The sequence below is a fragment of the Blastomyces gilchristii genome (assembly GCF_000003855.2).
Source record: "Blastomyces gilchristii SLH14081 genomic scaffold supercont1.18, whole genome shotgun sequence".
Lineage (NCBI taxonomy): Eukaryota > Fungi > Ascomycota > Eurotiomycetes > Onygenales > Ajellomycetaceae > Blastomyces > Blastomyces gilchristii.
The window spans coordinates 944,991-966,375 of record NW_003101665.1 but is presented as its reverse complement, the minus strand read 5'-3'; the positions used below and the strand labels follow the sequence as shown (position 1 = coordinate 966,375).

Genomic DNA, 21,385 nt, shown 5'->3' with positions numbered 1-21,385 from the left:
ACCTAATCGCTCTGGGTGTGTTGCTTGGAGATTTGTGATCGTTTTGGATGAGTTGAGATTTTTATTGATAAACACATTAATATGCACTATGGAACAGGTCTTCCTCCAACAGGTCTGCCTCCAGTTGCTCCTTCCTTTCTTCACAAACAACTTGTAAATCAAGCATCTTTTCCTTTAGGTTCTCTACCCCTTGACGAAGCTTAGCATCTTGCAATTGATGACATAATGAGCACGTATACATGATCTGCTGTATATGTCCATAGTCTTCCCAGAGAGCGGTTATATGCCATCTAAGCCCATCCGATTTCCCTGTTGCTACATCCATACCCAAAGCGCACGACGTAAAACCGGGCAGCCTTTCAAACAACGAAGAAAGCTTGCGGAATGCTATGGAAAATTCTTTCAGATATTTTCGTATATCACCAATTGTCTCGGCGTCGCTAAGGTGTCGAAGAGGTTCTTCCAAGGTGGCTTCAATATCCCATCTCGTTTGGAGTAACGCGCGATAGAGATCATCCAGGTCGGTATTATTTTGTTCAATATCCTGTCTCGCTTGGGGTAACGCGCTATCAAGAGATTCCTGAATAAGATAAGTATTAAAGAACAACAAACTTGCGGAAGGGCTTAACTTACCATGATGGAAAGGCAACTTGAAGCTGATGATATGCTATGCTCTTTGTGGAAGCCTTGGTACTCTTCTTCGTGGCCCTGTGAGGCTCCCGTGGATAACGTATTGTATTTTGCTAGATGAGTGTGGACGAACATGGCTATTCTTATAGCTGCTCGGAGCCTCACAATTAGATGATTGACTAAAAGGTGCATGGCGAGCGTTGGTCATCGAAACAAGCAAGAGGAAAACATTTAGTTCGAGTTGATACTTATTGCAGGGGCTACATCAGGGTTTGCAAGAAGCAGTTATGGGATCAGTGCATGCTTTTTAGCAGCCCACTTGTCAATTCCTGGTCAACAATGAGGCGTTTGTGCCAATACTGCGCATGGATCCTGGCAGGGGCACACTTGTAGGCGAAAAGAATTGCTGCTTCAATGAGTGAAGAATAATGGTTAGCAAGACAGCAGATAGGAAGATTGGATGGGTAGTTCTGAGGGCACAATTAGCGCCTGTCCTTCTGCCACTGAACTTGTGATTGGCTAAAAAGGCGGCGAGGACAGCTAATTGTGCCTCGCCTCCAGACAAGGACAGTAGTAGCTACCCGACCTCCCTGTAGTAGAACGGCCGAGGAAGTGGTAAAGAGCAGGTGAGCAGCAGACTTAACTCATTGCAAAATATATGTTCTACATCTTGAAGTATTGTCACTGGCTTGAAAGCGATAGGGTCAAATTCTCAAGGAGCTTTTTATTAAAGACGCTCCGTGTATCCCGTCGGAAAAATTGTTGATCCGAGAGCCCTCGAAAATATACTCAGCAAGTTGAATTAAGTTTCTACCACACTAGATACCATCTAAGTAACGGAAGCATGCTGGGCAATACTCATGCCCACATACGCATCTGAGCCAGTTCCTTCGCAGATTAACCCAGGTCTCCCGTTTTGTTGCCTCTCTCCAGTTTCTGCTTCAGTTTAGAGTCAGGCAACATACAGAGCGCATCCCCATCACTGTCGATAGCTTGGCTAAGACAGATCGCCGGGACTGTGCTTGTTTGGAGGTTTGTCTGAGCATCATGACAGCTATTCACTTGGTTCGGTTCGTGTGATGGGTCAACAGATCTTTCCCTACGCAGTCTCCTTTCGTGCAAGCACTCCGGACACGATGCACATGAATGGCCACATCGTCGACATTCCCCCCCACCGCTAACATCCTTCTCACATCTGCAGCAGTAGAGTCTCAGACGTTGGCGAACTGTTTTTTGAACATATCCTTCCTTGGTTTGGGTTTTTCCCCGTATTTTGTTTAATAGATCATGGGCCGTGGTTTGGTCGTCATCTTGATCCTGAGATCTGTCGGTTCTTTTATTGGGTTCTGCATTTTCTCGCATCGCTTGGGTGCTTGCTCTTTTCCGTAATTGCCGGTCCGAGGTCAAATCCATCTCTGAAATGGTGTTAGCTACACAATGAAAAGAACATTCTAAGAGAACCATATACCTCTAAAAACCAGAATCACTTTGCTTGCTGCCGTGCCTAAAGTAACTGTTTGTGTACTCAACTGTACCTTCGCCAGACCATGCAAGCGAAGATTATCGTATTAGCTCTGGAGAAATTGTGCTTGAGTCTTTAGCTTTAATATCCTTCTGGTGTGATAAGCCTGTCAAACAGGATACTTACGGGTTCGCCTATTTTGTGAAGTAGAAGCATCCAGCCGACAAGTTTCCCAGTATGCCTTTCCACAGCAAGGATGAAGGCAAGAATGGAAATGAAACTCGGAAGCTAGGTCAATTAGTATTGTTATGGTATTTTATTTAGACGGACTAAATCTATTCAACGTGAGGCAAATAAAAACACACTGGGAGATGGTGAAAGGGGAACTAAGAAACTATATTGGCGTCCATGGATCAGTGCACGTACCCTAGCCGGTACGATTGAAGCGCAGCTTCCCCGTCGCTACAAGCAGTCAATTCATTATATCGCAGGTCCCGCCGATAGTCCCCCTCAGACCCCTCGCATAATACAGTAAATATGCCCGTCTCCAAGGTCGGCTGGTCCGGATAGTAAATTGAGACCACCGCCCTAATTTTCTGGAAATTACTGTTAGACCACCACAGCAGAAACAGGGGAGGTTGACGTACCGGATGTGCTGATCCATGGCGAGCCGTCCGAACCTCGTCTAGTTGTGTATAGCTTTCCTTGGTCATTGATGTGGCCCCGGTGCCAAAACCCATTACGCTCTTTATCACCATGGCCCTATCGCGGCTTAGAATGAAAGGGAGGCGAGCAGAACGATTTTCTTGGTGGGGGCTGAGCTGGCCTAGATTGGATGTGTCGTCTGGGGAGTTCGGTAACGGCACTGTGTTCCCCGGTTCGCCAGACCGAGTGGAAATATTTCAAGCCATATAGGCACCAATAGTGATGATCAACATCGCCTGGAGCCATGTTAGCACATGTTGGAGCGAGATCCATGGTTTCACTGAACTTACTTCAATCCAGAGGGGCCAGTCGTGGACGAGTCTGCCTGCGGCAAACCCTGCCGTTACGATAACAAGAAATGCATGGATTGTAACTTCACGGATTACGGGGCCCTGAGATGGTATACCGCGAATTCCGCGCCAAAAAAGCAGACCGGCAATCACAAGTACTGTGTAGTCGATAGACACGACCACAGCTGTACCTTTCACCGACGCCTCGTAGGCGACCGAGCTAACTCAATCAATGAGCACAAGGCCTATCAAGACCGGGGAGAAGAGCACACCATAAGATCAACCCGAGCTTTACCGTCGGGGACAGAAAACCATATCCTAGAAATAATCGATGCAGCAGGGCGTTCGTGAGAGGTCCAGCCTGGATTTTGGTCTGCCGAATCATCTAGACATCGCGGTTAGCAAGAACCAAAGCAGAGGACTGGGAATAACGTACCTCAAGGGCTAGCGGGAATGCTGTACATATTCCCAAGGGATAGTAGAATGCTGGCGTATCTGAAACAAGCATTTAGCATTTATCATCATCTTCAGTAGAGGGACTGCTCACCCCCGCGCCTTAAGCCTGATAGACCAATGCCAATGACAACAGCATTGACGCAGATAAAGAGAACGAAGATTGATGTCTCAGACAAACGGTCAGGCTGGGGGCGGTGAACAGTAAGCAGGATGAGATGCACCGCACTTAACACGATGAGCGCCGCCGACAGAAGCGCATATGAGATGTTAGGATACATTTTGCACAAAAAGGCAGCCAAATTGGTCCATTTTGAAATGATCCGTCGCGGAGCGATGTGATGTGGTTTATACCTCTTGAGCAGCCACTCCTTGTGCACCTCGAATGGGGCTTCTTCGATGGCCGAGGGGGTATGCCCGTCTTCATTTCAGCAAGTGTTGGATGACAAAAACTTGTCAAGGGTCAGGTACAGACACTATTGTTGTTAATCCCTTGTAGTCAGAGTTATTGCAACCCGCTGCGCTTTACATACTCTTCAGCAACCATCTTTCCCGACGCATCCCGCACGTACATCAATAGCATAGATAACCCTGGGTGATGGTACACGAGCAGCATTGGCCACGCTGTGATAGTCGATAATGCTGTCTTCATTAGGCAAATGGCGAGCCAAAGGGCTAAATTTCGAGCGCCACCCTTGTCGGGATTTGAGACCATCCAGGCGCAGCTGGTCCTTTTGGGGATGATAGTAGACTCCTGATCATAAAGACGAATTGCCTTGAACAACGAGATCAATTTTCCAGATAGCACCCCGCATTGCTGTAATGGCTTAGCTGATGAATAGCCGTAGGAGACTGCATGGTGCGAAGTGCACGCTCAAGCGCCATGATCTAGATGCAATCACATGTTTAGTAGTTTGGCTGATATAAAATACATGTCACATTTAGTGTTTGTTCAGCCGCCTGGTTGTGGGGGGGATTCCTAAAGTGGAATGGTTTCCCTAATCCAGCTGGTAAGGGAAACCCAAGTCAATCTAGAGATCACTTCTTGACTGACCACTTCTAACTCATGTCCATCTCTTCATCAGTCAGGATGGATTTCAAGCGGACCCTTATTACTGCTTTGGCACATTTCAATCCTTCCGATGTTATTCAATCACCGGTAAGAATCCTCAAATGATTGCTAGCTCAGAGCTAATAGAGAGTTAGGAACTTTATCATGGCTTTAGTTGCTTCTTCTCTCGAGAAAGTGGTTTGAATCTTCTGCAATTTCTGTGCTCTTCACATCAAATATTTCCTTCCCAGAGCACTCGAGCTATCTCCCAACTCATAGCGCGGCCTGCCAATTCTCAACTTGCTTCTGCTCCTCCAGCTTCTCCTCCAGCATCTCCTCCAGCTGCTCGTTGTTCTCCAGCTCCGTTGCTTCGTCAACCCAAAAGAAAGAGAAGCGCAAAAAAGGTGCAGCAAAAGAGGCTCCTGCACTATGAAGCAGGCTTCAGCGAGCTACAGAATAGTGTGATGAAAACAGCTGAGACCTACTTCAAAGATAAAACGACCTGCTGTGATTTGGTTGACATTTCAGTGCATCTGATCAACAGTCAACCTCTCGAAGAAACTGTTTACAAGAGCTTGTGGAAACGAAGTGTTGATATATTCTCAAAGACTGATTCCAAAGCATCTCGAGTACGCCGTCTTGAGGCAGGTCGAGCAGTACTGCAAAGAGAACGCTTTGCAAATGTCTATGCCGATCGATTGGGCATGCTACTTTTCCGTATTGAGCTTGATGAAATGATTCTTTCAGTTCCAGATAATGAATGCCGGCAGGGCATCGGCAAAGCGACAATAGCCTATGGAAAGTATGCAAAGGAAGCTGATGTGGATGTTGAGTATGTATCACAAACCAGATCTCTGAGCCGCAACTATGCTCGTCTTGTGACCATATGTGGTCCTGGAATTTTGGCATGTTTGAATGAACAACGTTCAAGAATGTGAGTGAGCCTCATGATCCATCATTACTATCTCTACTAATGTTTCTCTAGGTGGGAGAGGGGCTCTGTAGATGTTGACCTACTGCTTAAGTTTGTGAAAGATAAATACCCTGAACGGGAGAAGATCTTTCGCCGCCATGACCAACTATGCGCAAAGGCTATCCTCGGTGGGCTTAGAGCTTATGGATGGGAGGACGATGAGATTTTTCAGAGCAAGGGAGAAGTGTTGACGGCCGTGAGGAAATATTTCGGAGAGCCCGTGCAGGGAGCGACAAACAAAGAGCCCAGCAGCAAACGGCTATATCGCGGCTTGCAGGCACAGGATTTTGAACAACATGTGCCTAGAGCTTATCCATTAGGAGGTATGTTTTTTAGTACAGGACTGTCTGGAAAAGTTATCTAACGGTCTCCTTAGACCTCAGTCATCGTATAAACTCGCACAGTGACGCTCCAATGCGAGCTCTCGCTGCTGCTGCGACCCAACGCGAAAGCACATACCAGTTGCAGCCAACGGATTCGGTGCGCGCGGCGCCATTAAACATCATCCCCAGTGATGTTGGTAACACCCAAAGCAGGTTGAACCCTGGGGACTGTCAAGCTTATCAATCGCCGACTGTCCACACTCTTCCCAACACCAATGTTGAAACCCGCTTTGCCTTTTCTTCACCTAGGCAACCTTCAATTCCCTATTCTGTCAGTATCAATCTGGACTCCTGGTCTGCCTTTTCTCCATCCAGACAACATTCAATTCACCCCTCGGCGAATCTCCTTCCTTCTGCCAATCTTGACTCCTGGTCTGCATTTCTTTCACTCAGACAATCTTCAACTGTTCCACCAGATGCTGACCAACCTCCGATTGACCCCACGACGGCTGTTTATTCTACAGACATCAACCTTGACTCCTGGACTTCTTTTCTTACACCTGGACAATCTTCCGGGGGATGTTAGCCAACCTTCCATTAATCCCGCGAGGAACTTTGGCTCTATTTGTATCAATCTTGGTTACTGGTCTGTAGCCTGCACCAGCATCTCAACCCCGCCCACCATGGATCTACTTCTACTCCTCCGAACAGGTCAGGAAGCTCTAAACCCGAGTACTATTATGAACGCCTCCTTGTGGAATACATATAAGGCCTTAAATCGTAGATTCACTTTGTCATTCTAGAGTTCCACTTAGGGGTTATTTATCATTTGTTGAATTTCGCGGAAAATGGACAATTATCGCCCCAACCTGTTTTCCATCATCAATGTTGAAATCTGTATGTTTTAATGCGAACAATGGCTTCTCCCAACTCCAATCTATTTTAATGTTATTTCCCTCCTTGTCTCCGACATAGACTTGTGCATTCTCGATAGCGACTAAAGGGACTATCACAGTGTCGTGTTGTCCGCCAGCTGAAAATTTTCGTCTCAACACAGCAAGATGTGAAGACAGTGCGGAAACTCCAAGTAGTGACATTCTCTACACCAGATGTTAGATCATTCTATTTTGACATTGGGCATTAATCAACTAACTTTCTGGTAAAGCTTCTGCGCTTCCCCGACAATTGGTAGGCAGTCATTTGGAAGAGTGTATCGCGAAGCATCATGTGACGGGTCTGACCGGTGCACCGTGTCGTAGATGCTGTCAACTGCTCGGCTCGCAGAAGGGTGAAATTCTTTCGGCAGTTGTAAATATTCAATAGGATCGACAGTGGCTTGCATTTTATTTTACCAGGGCTATTGGAAATTGTTGGCGTTGTATTACGCAAGACCGAATCCTGAAATTCGCTCCGTAGTGTAATGTAGAAAGACAGAAATTGAGTTCCAGCGGAATTAATTTATGAAGATTCAATTTTTTTCTGTCAGGTTAACGGGGTGAAGATATATTCCTTAATGAGACGCAGCCTGCGGGGCATGGTGGGGTCGTGTGATTTCCGAATTGTTGTTCGGTCCTACATTTTGCCGAATTTTCGCAAACGGGTGGGCATTAAATCTCATAGAGCAGAATCTTAATCTCACCCGAGCCCGTTCCGAGAATATACTCTATATGGATAGATGTTTAATGTTTCCCACACGCCATTTCGGATAACGTTGGTTGGGCAGCTCCTGTTCATTCGCGTGGACATAATTTTCAGCCGGAAAAACTTCCGCCAGTTCGCCCCCAGCCATCGTCTAACGTAAAGAACAAATAGCTAGACTGTACCCTTTTCCGTTTGTAAAATTTATAGTAGCATGTATTGATATAGTCAACCGGTTACGCCGGCTTGTCTTTCCTGACGGAGGACGGTGGAAGCAACTGAATTCTTCCCTGTCACAGAATATGATTGGAGAACTCCAAATGGCACAAAAAGATCCTAACATCATCTAGCCAAACATTTTCTTTCCGCTAGACCGTCATATATTAATTGATAGAGTTCCTGGTTCACCACTCCAAATATTTAATCAATTATTGCGACAGGGTTTCTGTTAAGACACGAATTTCCAGTCGATTTGCGGAATGTGACTTGAAGCGGCATCAAAATCGTGAAGGATTTGATTGAGATATCTTCGAAGTACACAAGCCCCGCCACTGAACATTTTGAAATTTTGCTTGGCTTTCCTACCCCGCCCCAAGCAGCAAGCGCTTGTGTATTAACACGATCCGAAGAAATAGGAATAACCGTCATTTGTTGTCAAATAAAAGCGTGTAGGAAGGAAACTACGCGGAGAATGAAATAGGAAAAAGGGGTCAATATTCTTGTTGGGTAAAGACACATGTTAACAATCTCCTGGAAAATTGGAAGCGCGATGAAAATTTTTGCCCCTCAGCATATTTGCGCATGACATCCTGGGTCAATTCCAGGCGGTCCCGCCCACAGTGCTCCAATATAATTAGCATCCGAGTGTAAAACCAGTAGACAGAAGTTGAGAAGGGTCAGGAAAGACCTAACAAGGCAGAGATACAGAACAGATAGGAAGACTATGAATAGAGGAAGCTCTAGTGTGGAAAGAAAGCAATTCATGCAAGAATAACTTGTGTCACAGCAGGATGCTTCTTGCAAGAAGAGCTGAATTTCCAAGGAGAAGAGCAGAAACTGCTGTATGTATAGTAGTGCGCTGCATAGCTGCCTGAGGGCGGCTGGGACAGTCTATGAATAAATCAATCAATCAATCAATCAATCAATCAACAAACAAAACGAACTGGATGACGGGGCGACACTGGATGACGGGCGACACTGGATGACGGGCGACACTGGATGACGGGCGACACTGGATGACGGGTTTCCTGACCCTCCTCAACTTCTGTCTACTGGTTTTACACTCGGATGCTAATTATATTGGAGCACTGTGGGCGGGACCGCCTGGAATTGACCCAGGAGTCCTGTCCTGATTATCATCTTTGCTGCTTGTACCGCCATTGACGAGCTACACAGAATGCGTTTGATGTCCACGCATGGAGACTTGCCTGCCCACATTCGATGTCGTTCTTCTGCCCAGTTCCGGCATTCCAGAAGGATGTGTCTTACGGTCTGCGGTCCGTACCCGCACTGGCATTTGTCTGTGTCGGCCTTATTAATGGCGTGGAGGTAAGCATGGAGGCTGATCTTGCCTGTTCGCATCTGCGTGATCGCTCTGTGTGTTCCCATGTGTGTGTCGAGAATCACTTTTCCGGGTCGAGCCCCGAGTCGGAAGAGATCTCTGCCATGTTTTGCCTGTTCCCATTCGCCCTTCATCGCCTGACGGATGGTGGATTTTGTGGTTGCCAGCAGCGTCCATATCTGACCCGGTTCAGGTTGTTCAGTGTTTAAGGCAGGGTTAGCGGCCCGCTTTGCCAGTCTGTCTGCTTCTTCGTTTCCCGGCACTCCGAGGTGTGCTGGAATCCAGTGAAACTGCACCTCCCATCCGAGGGCCCGGAGCCGGTCGAGCGCTCGTATGGCCTCAGCAAGGATATACTGGCCGGATGGGTGCTTTGGGTTTCGTATCGCTTGGACGGCAGCTTGGTTGTCAGTGAAGATGGCGCATTTGCCGGGAGCGGTGCCAGCCGCATGGGCGTCGAGCACAATCTGCAGCGCCAGCATCAGGCCCCTGAGCTCCGCGGCGTACATTGCACATAGATAAAGATCATGAATAGAGAAAAGTTTGAAATTCAAAAATCTAAAAAACAAGTGTGAGCCTTCTTAAGTTTAAGGAGGTTTTCAGGAACTAAAGGACTGTGATATTTGATATTAAAGTGTAGTCTTTCTCAAGCTTAGAGAGCACTCAAAGAATTAAAACAATTATCTCACAGACTTTAAAGAAGAAATGTCTTAAGAATATCAAATAATCATTGAAGAACTGTAGATTTACATAAAAATTTAATTAATGTTTATAAAAGATATAGATATTGATATTTATAGTAATACTTTTTAAAAGTCTTTTTACATTGTAATTTATAATAAATAAATTTTCATCTATTCACTCTTATTCTCAAGTTTTTCTTGTATAATCTCCTTCTTTTCTCTGAGCTTCAGATATTTTGTGTAGTTCTCATATATTATTTAAGCTGAAGAAGAATAATGTTTCTTCTATTACTGTCAGAGTATGTCTTTTCAGAGCTGTACTGAATATGACACTTACTATATCTTTATCTGATAATAAAAAGTGACTGCTTGAAGTATCAGACTTGTTAAAATTAATTATAAAGTACTGATTATCTTCATGAATGAGAAGATAGATATCTTTGCAGTAATAGTTATCAAAGTAGTTATATAGTATATGTTAAAGTATATCTTTTCATTGATAATATATCTGTATGAGACTACTGTGCACAGTTCATGACTTCTTAATATACTTTAATAATTGTATAATGTAGAATTTGATTTTAATAAAGATAGAGAATCTGAAATGAGAGTTATCTCTTAACATTATAAAAAGAGATCTTAATTTATAGTTATAAATAAGTATTATCTAGAAATATGATAATCTGTCTTTATTAAGTTAAGAGTTACTTTTGAAAAGTGTACTTCTATTAAATATTATTTCAGATAATCAGTTATTTTACTATAATGCTTACATACTTTAATTATAATATTGTGATTTAAAATCATGACTCACATCATGACTTGCAATGTCTCAAGACCTTCTTGAAAAATGACTTATAATAAAATGTGACTTGTAATAAAACAGCAGTATAATAGAAATGACTTAAGATAAAAACTATCTTGTAAAAGTAATTATCAGTTCTTAAAATATATATTTTTTTGAAACTAAGAATTTAAATAACTGATAAAGAGATAGAGATAATTGCATTATAATTCACATTTTAAAAAGTTAATATTGTAGTGAGACTTGCATTGCCTTAGATATTGATATATTATATATAATATAATAAAAAGAAATGGAAAAAATGAATGAAATAATTAAAACTATTTTTGAATCAAACCTGCTGTCTTTGATTCTGTTTGTTATAAGAGATGATCTTTTTTTTTTTTTAAATAATTTCTTTTTCATTGAAATTTGTAATGAAAATTGCAATTTTCAACTAATATAGATTTAAGATTGAGTTAAACTCAAAGTTTTCTCTTCATAAATTTTAATAAGAAATATATACACTATGAAATTAAAAGCTAACTTTTGTAGAGTAATATTTAAAAGTTAATTTTTTCAGAATCTCTGTCATTTTATATTTTCTATTTTTAGATTTGAGCTTCTGAAAGTATCTATAATATCAAGTACTATTATTCACTTCAAGAACACTGTTCAAGAAACTTCATCTTACTCATCATTTTTTATCACTGAATAAAGAGATACTAAGTATCTTATAACTGTAGAAAAGACACAGTGCAGAGAATAATAAATAACTATTAAATTATTTAAAATATAATTAATATTCTGAATGATATAAATATCAGTTATATTTTAATTAATACATGCTGTTAATAATAAAGTGAGTTATAGATAAGTCTTATCTATAATTTCTTCATTAATTATCTTAGTCTTAGTATCACTTGATTTATCAATATTTCAGAAGATAGGTTTCTTTGAATCACTTTCTTACAGAAGTTTAATAATTTAATAATAATAACTATCTGTACAGCAGAACTGAGTTCTGATTCTCTAGTTTATTTATAGAATAATACAAGATTTACAGACTATATCTATAATTAAATTTAGTCTCTTATTTTTCAGCTATATCAGTGTGAAAAGTGTTTATCTGACTTTATAAGATCTTAACTCTGAAAACTAGCTGATAATATAAGATATATTATAGAGTAATATACTCATATTCATTTCATCTATACTTTATTAATTATTAATTATACAGATTAAATCTCTGATATTTTTACTTTTTTCTCTTATTTATATTTATCTACAGTGATCAGTGACTCTTCATTTATAATATAAGTTAATAACTTATTATATATTGATAAAGTATTATGAATAAAGATTCTGAGTCTCTTATCTGATACAATGTATAGATTATCAGATATAATATTATCTTCAGAAAGTGATTTCTTATTACTATTAATTTATCTCAGATCTGAAAACCTCTTCAGTAATTCACTTATTATATTAAATTCTAGTAAAATATCTAAAACAGCTAGTGATCTGATTACTAGAAATTTTATAAATATAAAAGAGAAGTATGAGATATTAAGTAAAGATCTGATAAATAGACTAAGCTATAGAGAAGTTAAAAGTATAGAAGTATTAACTATCAGTGATTAACTGATATTATTCAGAGATATAAGAAAGAATCTCTATAATTAAGAAACTGATACAAATATTTTAAAATTATGAAAAAAAAGATTCAGATCTCTGAGTAAGATCAGTTAATCTTACAATATTAAGTTATTTACAGAACTTATAGTTATCTTAAATAAGATATTTAAGTCTGATAATATGTATATCATTCTGATTTAATAGAGTGATATGAAATATCACTGAAAAGCATCTTTTTTAATATAACTATTTTTCATTATTATAAGCTCTGTAGCTATTAAATAGCTAGCTGAGACATGCACTACTACTCAACAGTATAATGACTTAATTATATTATATTCTATAGAAAATAATATAATACTGATAAGTATTCTAGATATACTAGATATAGAAACTGTAATTTATATAATACTTTACTGATTTTTTCTAATATATCTATTGAATTAATAACTTCATCACAAGAATCACTATAAATATTAAAAGTTAGCACTGATAATAGTGAAATAGAATATCAGAAAGCTAGTTAAAGATACTAATACTTTAGACTGAGTTAATATCTACATTTTCTGAAATCTACTGATTATATTCTATTCTTATCTCAAGCTACTGAATAAAGTTAGACTGACCGTGTGACTGTGTCTGGGACCAGGACCAGATTTTTTGATAGTCTCATTATCAATTTGACTGATCCCATTACACGGTTTTAACATTAGATAGTAGTCTCATACTGTCTCAGTGAGACTTACTGTCTACTCTTGTCACATTTTCCAAATGGAATCATGATTTCCACTTCTCAATTTAAATTATTTTTATTGCTTTAAATGACTTTAAATCTCATTTGAGTGTTATCAAAAAGCATTACTTTTTTAAAAATTAAAAATAGTCTAAAAAAAACCTTAAAATGTCTAAAAATAGTAACTTTATGCCAAGAATGGGACTAAATGGAATTAAATGAGACCACTTTCTTATTTTTTTCAAGTCATGGTTTCATTTTAAGATCTGATATATAGTCACTTTACATGTTTTTTTGATGGCCAGTCCCAGCAGGATTCACGCCAAGAAATGTATGAGACCAGATCAAATGAGATCAAACATGAAATTCATGATTCCAGCGGCCAGTCTAAATAAAGTGAATCTCTCAGTCAATGATCAGAAATATTAAGAAAAGTATATAAAGCTGAAGAACTGACTTAACTCAGTATATAATTAATATCTACTATAGTAGAAGTTTTTGTGAGAACTTCTTATACTGATATTATACAGTGAATTATAAATTAAGACTGATAAGTGTATTATTATAATAAAATAAAAGTTTATACAGTTAATCTCAATCAGAGTTAAAAGAATATTAAGTAAGCTGTTTTATATCTTTCTGAATATCTTATATAAGTATTATAATATCTTTCTTCAGAAGATAAGTTAGTTAATCTCTTAAAATATTAAGAATGTCTTACACAGCTGTGATACTGACTTGAATTATAAGTTTAAATATACAGATACTCTATCTCTTCTATAAGTACTAATAAATTTATAATATTTTATTAACTTCTATTAACTGAATAATACACTGACTATGAATTCAAACTTATAAATTAAGAACTCTTAAGACTGAATAGACTGTACTTAGAAGCAGTCAGATAGCTGAGCTAGAAAATACTTAGATTATAGTATTTAAATAGTACTCTGAGCTGAGATCTCAATCTCTTTACTGATAATTAAGAGAGTGTAAAATGAAAGATTAAATATATAAAGAGCTGATAAGAGATACTGAGAGATATAACAGTATACTGAAAGTAGATATATAAGTTAATAATTTTTAAATACTTTTTATCTTGTAATAAGATCAAGAATGTAGACTTTAAATTATCTCAGAATTATAACTTTATAGATTTAAAATATGATTAAATCTTCTCAGAATTTTATAATATTCTAAAAATAAAGATCTCTCTTATATAAAAGTATTCTGAGAACTAAAGATATCTTGAGATTATAAAATATCTCAGAAATCATGATATTCTGATATAAAGTATAAATCTCAGATATTAAGAGTAGTAATATTATAAGTGACTATCTTAAGATAAGTTAATTAAAATCTCTTAAAAAAAAGTATAATTCTCTCAAATCTAAGAGATATTCTGAGAATTAAAGATATCTTGAAATTTATAAAAATAATAATTTTTAAGCTTATAATAGCTGATTTTTAAGAAATCATCTTTCTCTGAGAGCTGTATCAAAGTTATGATTATATTAAGTGTAAGAGAAATATCTTAAGAAAATAAATTACTCTGTATATATATAAATTCTCTGCTATTAAGCACAGAAAAAAGTGCTTCAGATAAATATTTAATTATAAATATCTATATTTTAGTGAAAAAACAATGAATAACTGCAGATTTATATAATTTATATTATAAAGTACTGAAAATAGACAGCTGAAATAATACTGAGTGATATTTACTCTTACTCTTACTAAATAAGCTGACTGAAATAGAAAAACAGTACTTTCAATACTTATATTTTCAGATTATTCAGTGTGATTATTAAGATCTTGAATTACTTTGACATCTGTATTATAATTTATATCTTAAAATCATGCCTTAATATCTTTCTGATATGCTTGATATTGTAGCTGTTAATAAAAAGAAATTATAAATATTAATAAAACAATTAAAACTATTTTTAACTATAATGTTATCAGAATTCTATCATAATAAATAAATGTAGACAGATGATATAACTTCTAAAAATAAATCAAGTTATATATTTTAAGAGTAAAAGTCTCTTTAATTAAGTTTAAATTGATCATCTTAGTGCAGATAAACTAAATCTAAAAAGAAAACTCAGACTTATCTTTTCTTTTCTAAGATTAACTATTTTTAACAATCACTGTCTCTGATTTAATTGAAATGACAGGTTAAACTGAATATAAAAAAACACATCTGTCTATGAATTAAATAAACTTAAATCACTGCTACTTATTCTCTATAATACTATTATATACTTTACTTACTCTGATGATATTATGATTTAGACTTCTTTAAGAAAAAATCTATAATATTTAGTAAGTTCTGCTTCTCTTAACTATATAATTATTTTCTAAATAATATTAGATAAAGTAAAAAGATTGTAGATATCTGATTACTTAATATTATATAAAAAGACTGCTGTAGAAGTTGCAGATACTGCTCTCAATAATTATCTTAATCTGAAGTGAACTTGCTCAAAGAATTGATGTATACAATGTTCATGAAGTGACAGTACAACATAGAATGAAAAAACTTGAATATCTTAGAGATAGAAAAGACATTTTCTATCACTGAAAAAAAAGCTCAGACAGTCACTATATAGATCGCGTGCTAAATGCTTGTTTTGCTCAAAATTTCTCCGTCTACAAGTCAAGCACAAATATCAACCTGGTGGACAACTAGACCAGATACACGAACATTTATTATGCCATTTTCCATTGCCATTCAAGTGCGTATATGTAAGAGCGGGTGATCGTTGCAGCAGTGCGTTCAAGTTGAAGCCATGCCAAACCCCTACATTGTGGATGTCGCTAGCTTCGTATGCTGTATTGGTGGTGTTGCGCCCAGGGTTTGGAGGTGGATTGACTGGAATCGCTGGTAAAGTTGTTCATTTGGCCTTCATGCGCAGCCTGGAGGGGTTAAGAAATCCAAAAAAGAAAAAGGGCAAACAGGAAAGGAACTCGGAGAAGAGATGTGAATAGCCTTTGATATGTCAGCTGGACTCTACTAGCACCCGACCGTAATGCTGATCATGAAAGTGATATCATGATCGACCATAAGGTGGCCTCTCCTAGCTGTTAATTAACGGCCCTTGGTAGGCTGGTGAGGGTAGTCTTGATTGGCAGTGTCCTTATCTTTCCAGGGACAACCCACAGCTCTCCACAGGTATATATTCAGGACACTTAATAAAGCTCACAACCAGCAAACCAGGGGTGCTCCAACACTTCGCGCGCTGTTGCCCGTTTTTGAGGATCCAAGTTTGTCATCTGATGGATAACATCCTTGAACTTGTCGTCATTGACATTCGGCCAATCTGAAAATGGCTTGTAGGAATGATATTCTGCCACCCGATCATCCCAGAGGAATCCAAGGACCTGGCGGTTGACCTCCTCGTCACCAACGTGTTTCATGAGCCCGTTCAATCCTTCTCGGTCCCCAAAAAAAGAAACCTGACGTTGCAGGCGAATGACATGAGGGAATGCGCCTTGTGATTCATGTTTCTGCAAATCCTCATCGGCTCCAAAGATGACTTGTCCGAGCATAGCATAGATGCACTGAGTCAGTTAGCTAGATAAGAGTCTAATCACAAGTGCAACGTACCACGGCTGCGAAGGAGAAGATGTCAGAAGGCTTGCTAAGCTCGCCTTTAAAGTGGCCCTCTGGGCTACGCCAGCTATCATTGCCGGCTAACATCCCTTTGATGCACCTCCCTTTAGGGAGATAAGCCGCGTTTTCGAGATCGATGACCTGAACCTGCTCAACAATTGTCTCTTTACCAGTATCACAGTAATTGATCATGATATTGTCGGGTTTGATATCTGGAATCAATTAGTCTTACACTATGAGACTGAAGAGTGCTTACTTCACCTAAATGGACAATATCGTGGCTGTGAAGCTCAGCAATCCCTTGCAAACTGGCTTTTAAAATCTGCTTCCTGGCTTGCATGGATATTTGCTTTCTAACAAGGCTCAGAAAGTCATCATCCATGTACTTGTACACGAATATCCGCTGATCCGGTATCGTGTCATGTGGTAACCGTAGAAATGGGCTTTCACGAAGCCGCGGGCGTATGTCCTCATTAAAGTTTGAGAAAATGGTCTTGGGGATGTCCTTCAAAATGAATTTGTCTTGTCCAGACCTGGAGCGCTGTCAGTTCACCAAGCTACACTATATGATGGGGTGGGTATGCTCGCACGTTGCCAACCAAACGCGACCAAGATGTGGTCTTTCCTGAATCAGTTGTTTGAAGAGATAGCGACATCCAGCAGCACCAACCAATTCACTGGATGGAGGTGCCATATTCATCCCAAAATTTGTGAGAGACTAAGATATTTTTCTGACAAAGAACATATTGAGCAAAGTTGATACGTAGGCGATGTGTATGTTGACTGATTACATATTGGAGTTAGACCGGATTGGTTGGCTTGGCAGGTTTGTTGCGTTTTCTCTCCAATTTTAGGCTTATCCATCATCATCACGTGACTTTCAATATATCAGATACTTCATGTTACTGTGAAATTTTTCATCTGAACTTAACGTGTCCACTTAAATCATATTTTGCAATTTTATATTTCTAGCGATCCCAAGACCATCCATGAACAATTCCCAGCGCTGTCGCTGTTCTTCACTTATAGTAGTGCTTTGATGCAACAACATTTTCATCCTCGTCGAGCTCGAAGGCGGTGAAATGCCTCACGGGATCGTTTTGGCTCGGATGCTCGGCCTCCCTAGATAAGGTGTAAGCGAAGAGACAACAAATGGTTGGACACAGGACTAACTTCATGGCCACTTTGATGGTCTCAGGCTTCAGAGTGTCTTTGTACTTTTCAGCAACCGTAGCGAACTCGTTTTGGATGCTCTGGGAAAGAAAGGCGCGCTCCCAAGTGTCAGTCTTCGTGACATATGCGACGGCGATTTGTTTTCCAGTTGAGGTAGTGATATTCTTGATGGCTTGGCAGGCTCTGTACATGGTGGCTAGACTGTAAAGACACAATTCAAGGAAAATGCTGTTGTGAAGGATTATTAAGTAAGATAGTCAAATAAAGTGGTAGAAGTCAACAACATCGCATGCCTGCAGCCTGGGTCTATTTATGCTTATAAAACATGGTAGGAGTAAGCGCCGCAACACTGGTCTGAGGTAGAGAATGGCATTCAATAATTTGCTCCATCTCTAGTGGCACGTATTTCCATTTTTTCTATTTTTAAAAAAAATCATCAATCAGGAGAGAGACACATGCTGAGCTTAGAATGATCCTTATGTTCACAGAAACTCCTCTCTATGCCCAGGAGGACTTGGTGCCCGAACTGCTGGTGATATCGACTCAGATTCATCGTAATCAATTTTATGGTTGTTTGCTTGATTACATTCGGCAGTCGACTAGGCTCCAGCCTTGGCGGGAGGTTCATTGGTTGATATCTCGACACCGCCTGACACAGTGCCTCTGCGAGACTTAGAGGAGGGCGAATGGCACAGGAGAGTAGAATCATGAGTCACAAGCAGAGTAGGCTCGAGCGGCCTGACAAACCAGTCTCGGGTATTTGTTTGGTGATGGCATCTGCAGCGCTCGCCCCCAGCAGATCCGTGTTGGGTTTCAACGCGGTAATGAACCGTTGGTCATAATTATGACTCAAGAATCTCCATCCAGATCAGCCTAGTTGGCGGATTTTGCGCTGGAGTTTGAGCTTTGTAAACAAGGTCCTGAAAACTGAAAAGCGAGGCTCAAGATGGGGGGAAAATGCATGTGGCTTGGCCCATATGCTCAGCCACGTTCTCGCCACGTGACCTTCACATTTCTGCTTCCTTCCTATTTTGTGAACGGCTTTTGTTTCGGCTGAACTAGGTCCTGGTCCGTTGATTGTCACGTGAACCAGGGAGGTATTGGATTCCTGGATTTTTGAAGTCGAGGTTTCATATGTATACTTCTATATTTGCCCTGATATCCACGATAGCAGATTTGGTTCCATTATTTTGAATGATTAAAAACTACCAGCATATAAATCATGGCTAGAGACGACTTGGATGCATGATCACTACCGCTCATCAACAACAAACCTCAAGAAGCAAAGCAGGAAATTAAATAAAAAATCAGAGATAACAATGTTCAAATCACTACCAAATTGTGGGTAGAACTAGCGAGTGCAAAGACGTTTAGAGAGTCACCCAAAGGATATGTTCTGATGGCTACGTTATTCACTAAGATAGTTACAATGCTGATCATTGGGGGGCAGGCATTGGCAGTGGTTGTGCAGTAAGACCGTGAGCCCAGTGAGTAAGAAATTTGGAAAGCTCGATCACGGTATCCACTTCATCTCTAGCTATTCTTGCATTGATAGGGATATCTGCACACGCTTGTATTGTGTGACAATCTTGATACGGGGATGGATAGAGAACTTGATTCGCTCAGCATATCGCAGGGATATTGTCGACGTGGCAAGTTACACAGCATGTTGCACGAAACGATTGGTTCACGCAAGGCAGCCATAGGCGGTCACAGCTGCCTAAAAAGGATGAGCAGAGCTGCTGTGACTGACAGCAATCTGAGGCACAGAAGCAATTCCCAGCAATATACCTATCGTCGTGCGTTAGTAAAGGGGACGGCCCGGAAGGGAACATGCGGCAAAACGGCAAATGGATGTGATACGCATTTACCGGTCCCAGAACCAAGTCACCTGCCTAAATGCGAAGGCTTTAGAGCGGGATGACATGCAGGTGGGCCAATGTAAATGATCGGTTTGCAATAATAACGGACTGCCCTAACTTCCTACCGCCTGCCTCGTCAGAAGGAACTCCTGATGCACAACCTGTTCAGCGGTTTGACGAAGCGTGTCACTTTGTAGGTGGCAAACGCTTAACGGAAAGGAATAAGACACAATATACATAAGAGGTTGTGGAGTTAACATCGTGGTGGAAAGTGAGCTCTAATTAGCAATGGAAACTGCCGGGTTCTCCCTATAAAAATGTGTCACAGAAGAGAGCAAGGCCATGGTTTCATGAATATAATCTCAAAGTGGAATGATATCCATTCCTTCCATGTGATGCAGTAGGTAAACTTGATGGAAGCTCCTTCTAACTTCTGACAACTTGTGTACAAGGTATGGTCAATCATTTATCAGACGTGGCATTTTCTTGCCTCCAACTTTTGCCTTTTGAATTGTCCCCTACCTATTTCTAGGGTATTACCATCTCCCTCTTCCACCTCGTCTCCAATATGATCTGTAAAGCTCCATTGCGGGGCGTCCACATACTCAGAGTCCGTTTCGTCAGCTGAAGTATCAGACTCCACGAAAACTGGGCCAGCCGTTGAAAAAGAAACTGTCCCACTGCCAGATGATGCAAAAGACTGAGATTCTGTACACACTCCTGGAACCTTTCCGTTCGCAGCCTCAATAAGTGCGTCTCTCGCTTCCTTCGCCCAGTCACGGGCATTTCGATATGCAGTAGCTCCATGCCGAAAGGTATCTGCATTGCCAGTCATGCCCCAAGTATTGAGTTGAGTCATAAAATATTCAGGACGATTTCCAGAATCGGTTGGCTTCGTGCAATGAGAGGTGTATAACTTGAGCGTCCCATCGTGGTATGTTGATGTAATAGTATAAGCCTTGTGATCATAGGCTGGGTTATCTTGCCCATATGACTGAAGACTCTGAATACCTCGAGCACCCAACGCGCCATCATAGCAAGCCTGTCTTCTAGCTACAGCAGCAGACCCATCGGGTCCCTTTGCTTCCAGAAAGAAATTTGGCGCCATTGGAAGACTGTCCTGTGTCGAAGGAATGATAAGATCATTGAGCTCATTGCGAATATTTCGGTCAAGCTGTTCAGGTCGAGCTCCGTAGAAATGATCTGGCTTACCAGCGGCAAGAGTCCCGTCTGTCAGGGGAGCAAGGTTTCCAAATGGGTATCCACCTCCGGCACATTTGGCGTCACGCATCTTGCCTTCAATAATTGGAATCACCGAGACCGTTACTGGTTGCTCTTTAGATGCATGTGCATCTGCCTTCTTGAATTCTTTGAATTCTTTGTCAGAAAATTTTGATGGTGAAAGAGAAGATCGAGGTCTGACTAATCTTTCATTAATGTCCCACCAGTTGTTCGGTATTGGCGGGATCTGACCATTAGGATACTCGTATTCTGGGGGATAGACACCGTGATCGATTAGTTTCTGTTCGAAGTTACGTTTATAAGCTGTGGTGCTGGTGGTTTTGGTGATTTCGGTGCTCTGCGTTTCTCTGCTTTTTATAGATGGAGCAGATGTTGCAGGTCGCTTTCGACCCTGAGAACTGGACTGGCTGGACGGAGAAATTTTGGGCAAAATGAGCATTTAGCACACAATCTATATAGTGACCATCTGAACTTTTTTTCTGATGATAGAAGATGTCTTTTCTATCTCTAAGATATTCAAGTTTTTTCATTCTATATCATACTATCACTTCATAGACATTGTAAACAT

General features: G+C 40.1%; 7 protein-coding genes across 8 annotated transcripts; 1 reads left to right on the top strand and 6 right to left on the bottom strand.

The window, feature by feature from the left end:
• Positions 1–76: 76 nt before the first annotated feature.
• On the bottom strand, positions 77–3,821 carry BDBG_17593 (uncharacterized protein; the record flags this gene model as incomplete). Its single annotated transcript, XM_031725277.1, has 12 exons — positions 77–580; positions 634–779; positions 1,596–2,045; positions 2,099–2,159; positions 2,279–2,372; positions 2,519–2,688; positions 2,740–2,957; positions 3,012–3,033; positions 3,088–3,307; positions 3,360–3,472; positions 3,524–3,582; positions 3,635–3,821. 12 exons carry the CDS (start codon positions 3,819–3,821, stop codon positions 77–79), a joined length of 2,244 nt encoding a protein of 747 aa, XP_031580106.1.
• Positions 3,822–4,536: 715 nt separating this feature from the next.
• BDBG_07312 lies at positions 4,537–8,726 on the top strand. Of its 2 annotated transcripts, XM_031723037.1 has the most exons (5): positions 4,537–4,699; positions 4,747–5,525; positions 5,577–5,887; positions 5,941–8,059; positions 8,155–8,726. In XM_031723037.1, exons 1-4 carry the CDS (start codon positions 4,607–4,609, stop codon positions 6,471–6,473), a joined length of 1,716 nt encoding a protein of 571 aa, XP_031580105.1. In that variant the 5' UTR covers positions 4,537–4,606; the 3' UTR covers positions 6,474–8,059; positions 8,155–8,726. The 2 variants fall into 2 exon arrangements, with proteins under 2 accessions (XP_031580105.1, XP_031580104.1); XM_031723036.1 differs by having other exon boundaries at positions 5,941–8,726.
• Positions 5,434–7,498, bottom strand: BDBG_07311 (uncharacterized protein). Its single transcript, XM_002622313.2, has 2 exons — positions 7,041–7,498; positions 5,434–6,987 (listed from the first exon to the last, which is right to left on the bottom strand). Exons 1-2 carry the CDS (start codon positions 7,227–7,229, stop codon positions 6,706–6,708), a joined length of 471 nt encoding a protein of 156 aa, XP_002622359.1. The 5' UTR covers positions 7,230–7,498; the 3' UTR covers positions 5,434–6,705.
• Positions 7,598–9,745, bottom strand: BDBG_17592 (uncharacterized protein). The gene has a single exon (XM_031725276.1). The coding sequence runs from the start codon at positions 9,590–9,592 to the stop codon at positions 8,816–8,818; it is 777 nt and encodes a 258-aa protein (XP_031580103.1). The 5' UTR covers positions 9,593–9,745; the 3' UTR covers positions 7,598–8,815.
• A 6,371-nt stretch (positions 9,746–16,116) lies between these two features.
• On the bottom strand, positions 16,117–17,240 carry BDBG_07310 (serine/threonine protein kinase; the record flags this gene model as incomplete). The annotated part of the gene is made up of 4 exons (XM_002622312.2): positions 16,117–16,488; positions 16,535–16,752; positions 16,802–17,073; positions 17,131–17,240. 4 exons carry the CDS (start codon positions 17,238–17,240, stop codon positions 16,117–16,119), a joined length of 972 nt encoding a protein of 323 aa, XP_002622358.2.
• A 319-nt stretch (positions 17,241–17,559) lies between these two features.
• BDBG_07309 (uncharacterized protein) lies at positions 17,560–17,904 on the bottom strand (the record flags this gene model as incomplete). The annotated part of the gene is made up of 2 exons (XM_002622311.1): positions 17,560–17,662; positions 17,714–17,904. 2 exons carry the CDS (start codon positions 17,902–17,904, stop codon positions 17,560–17,562), a joined length of 294 nt encoding a protein of 97 aa, XP_002622357.1.
• Positions 17,905–20,044: 2,140 nt separating this feature from the next.
• On the bottom strand, positions 20,045–21,256 carry BDBG_07308 (uncharacterized protein; the record flags this gene model as incomplete). Its single annotated transcript, XM_031723035.1, has 1 exon — positions 20,045–21,256. One exon carries the CDS (start codon positions 21,254–21,256, stop codon positions 20,045–20,047), a length of 1,212 nt encoding a protein of 403 aa, XP_031580102.1.
• Positions 21,257–21,385: the final 129 nt, after the last annotated feature.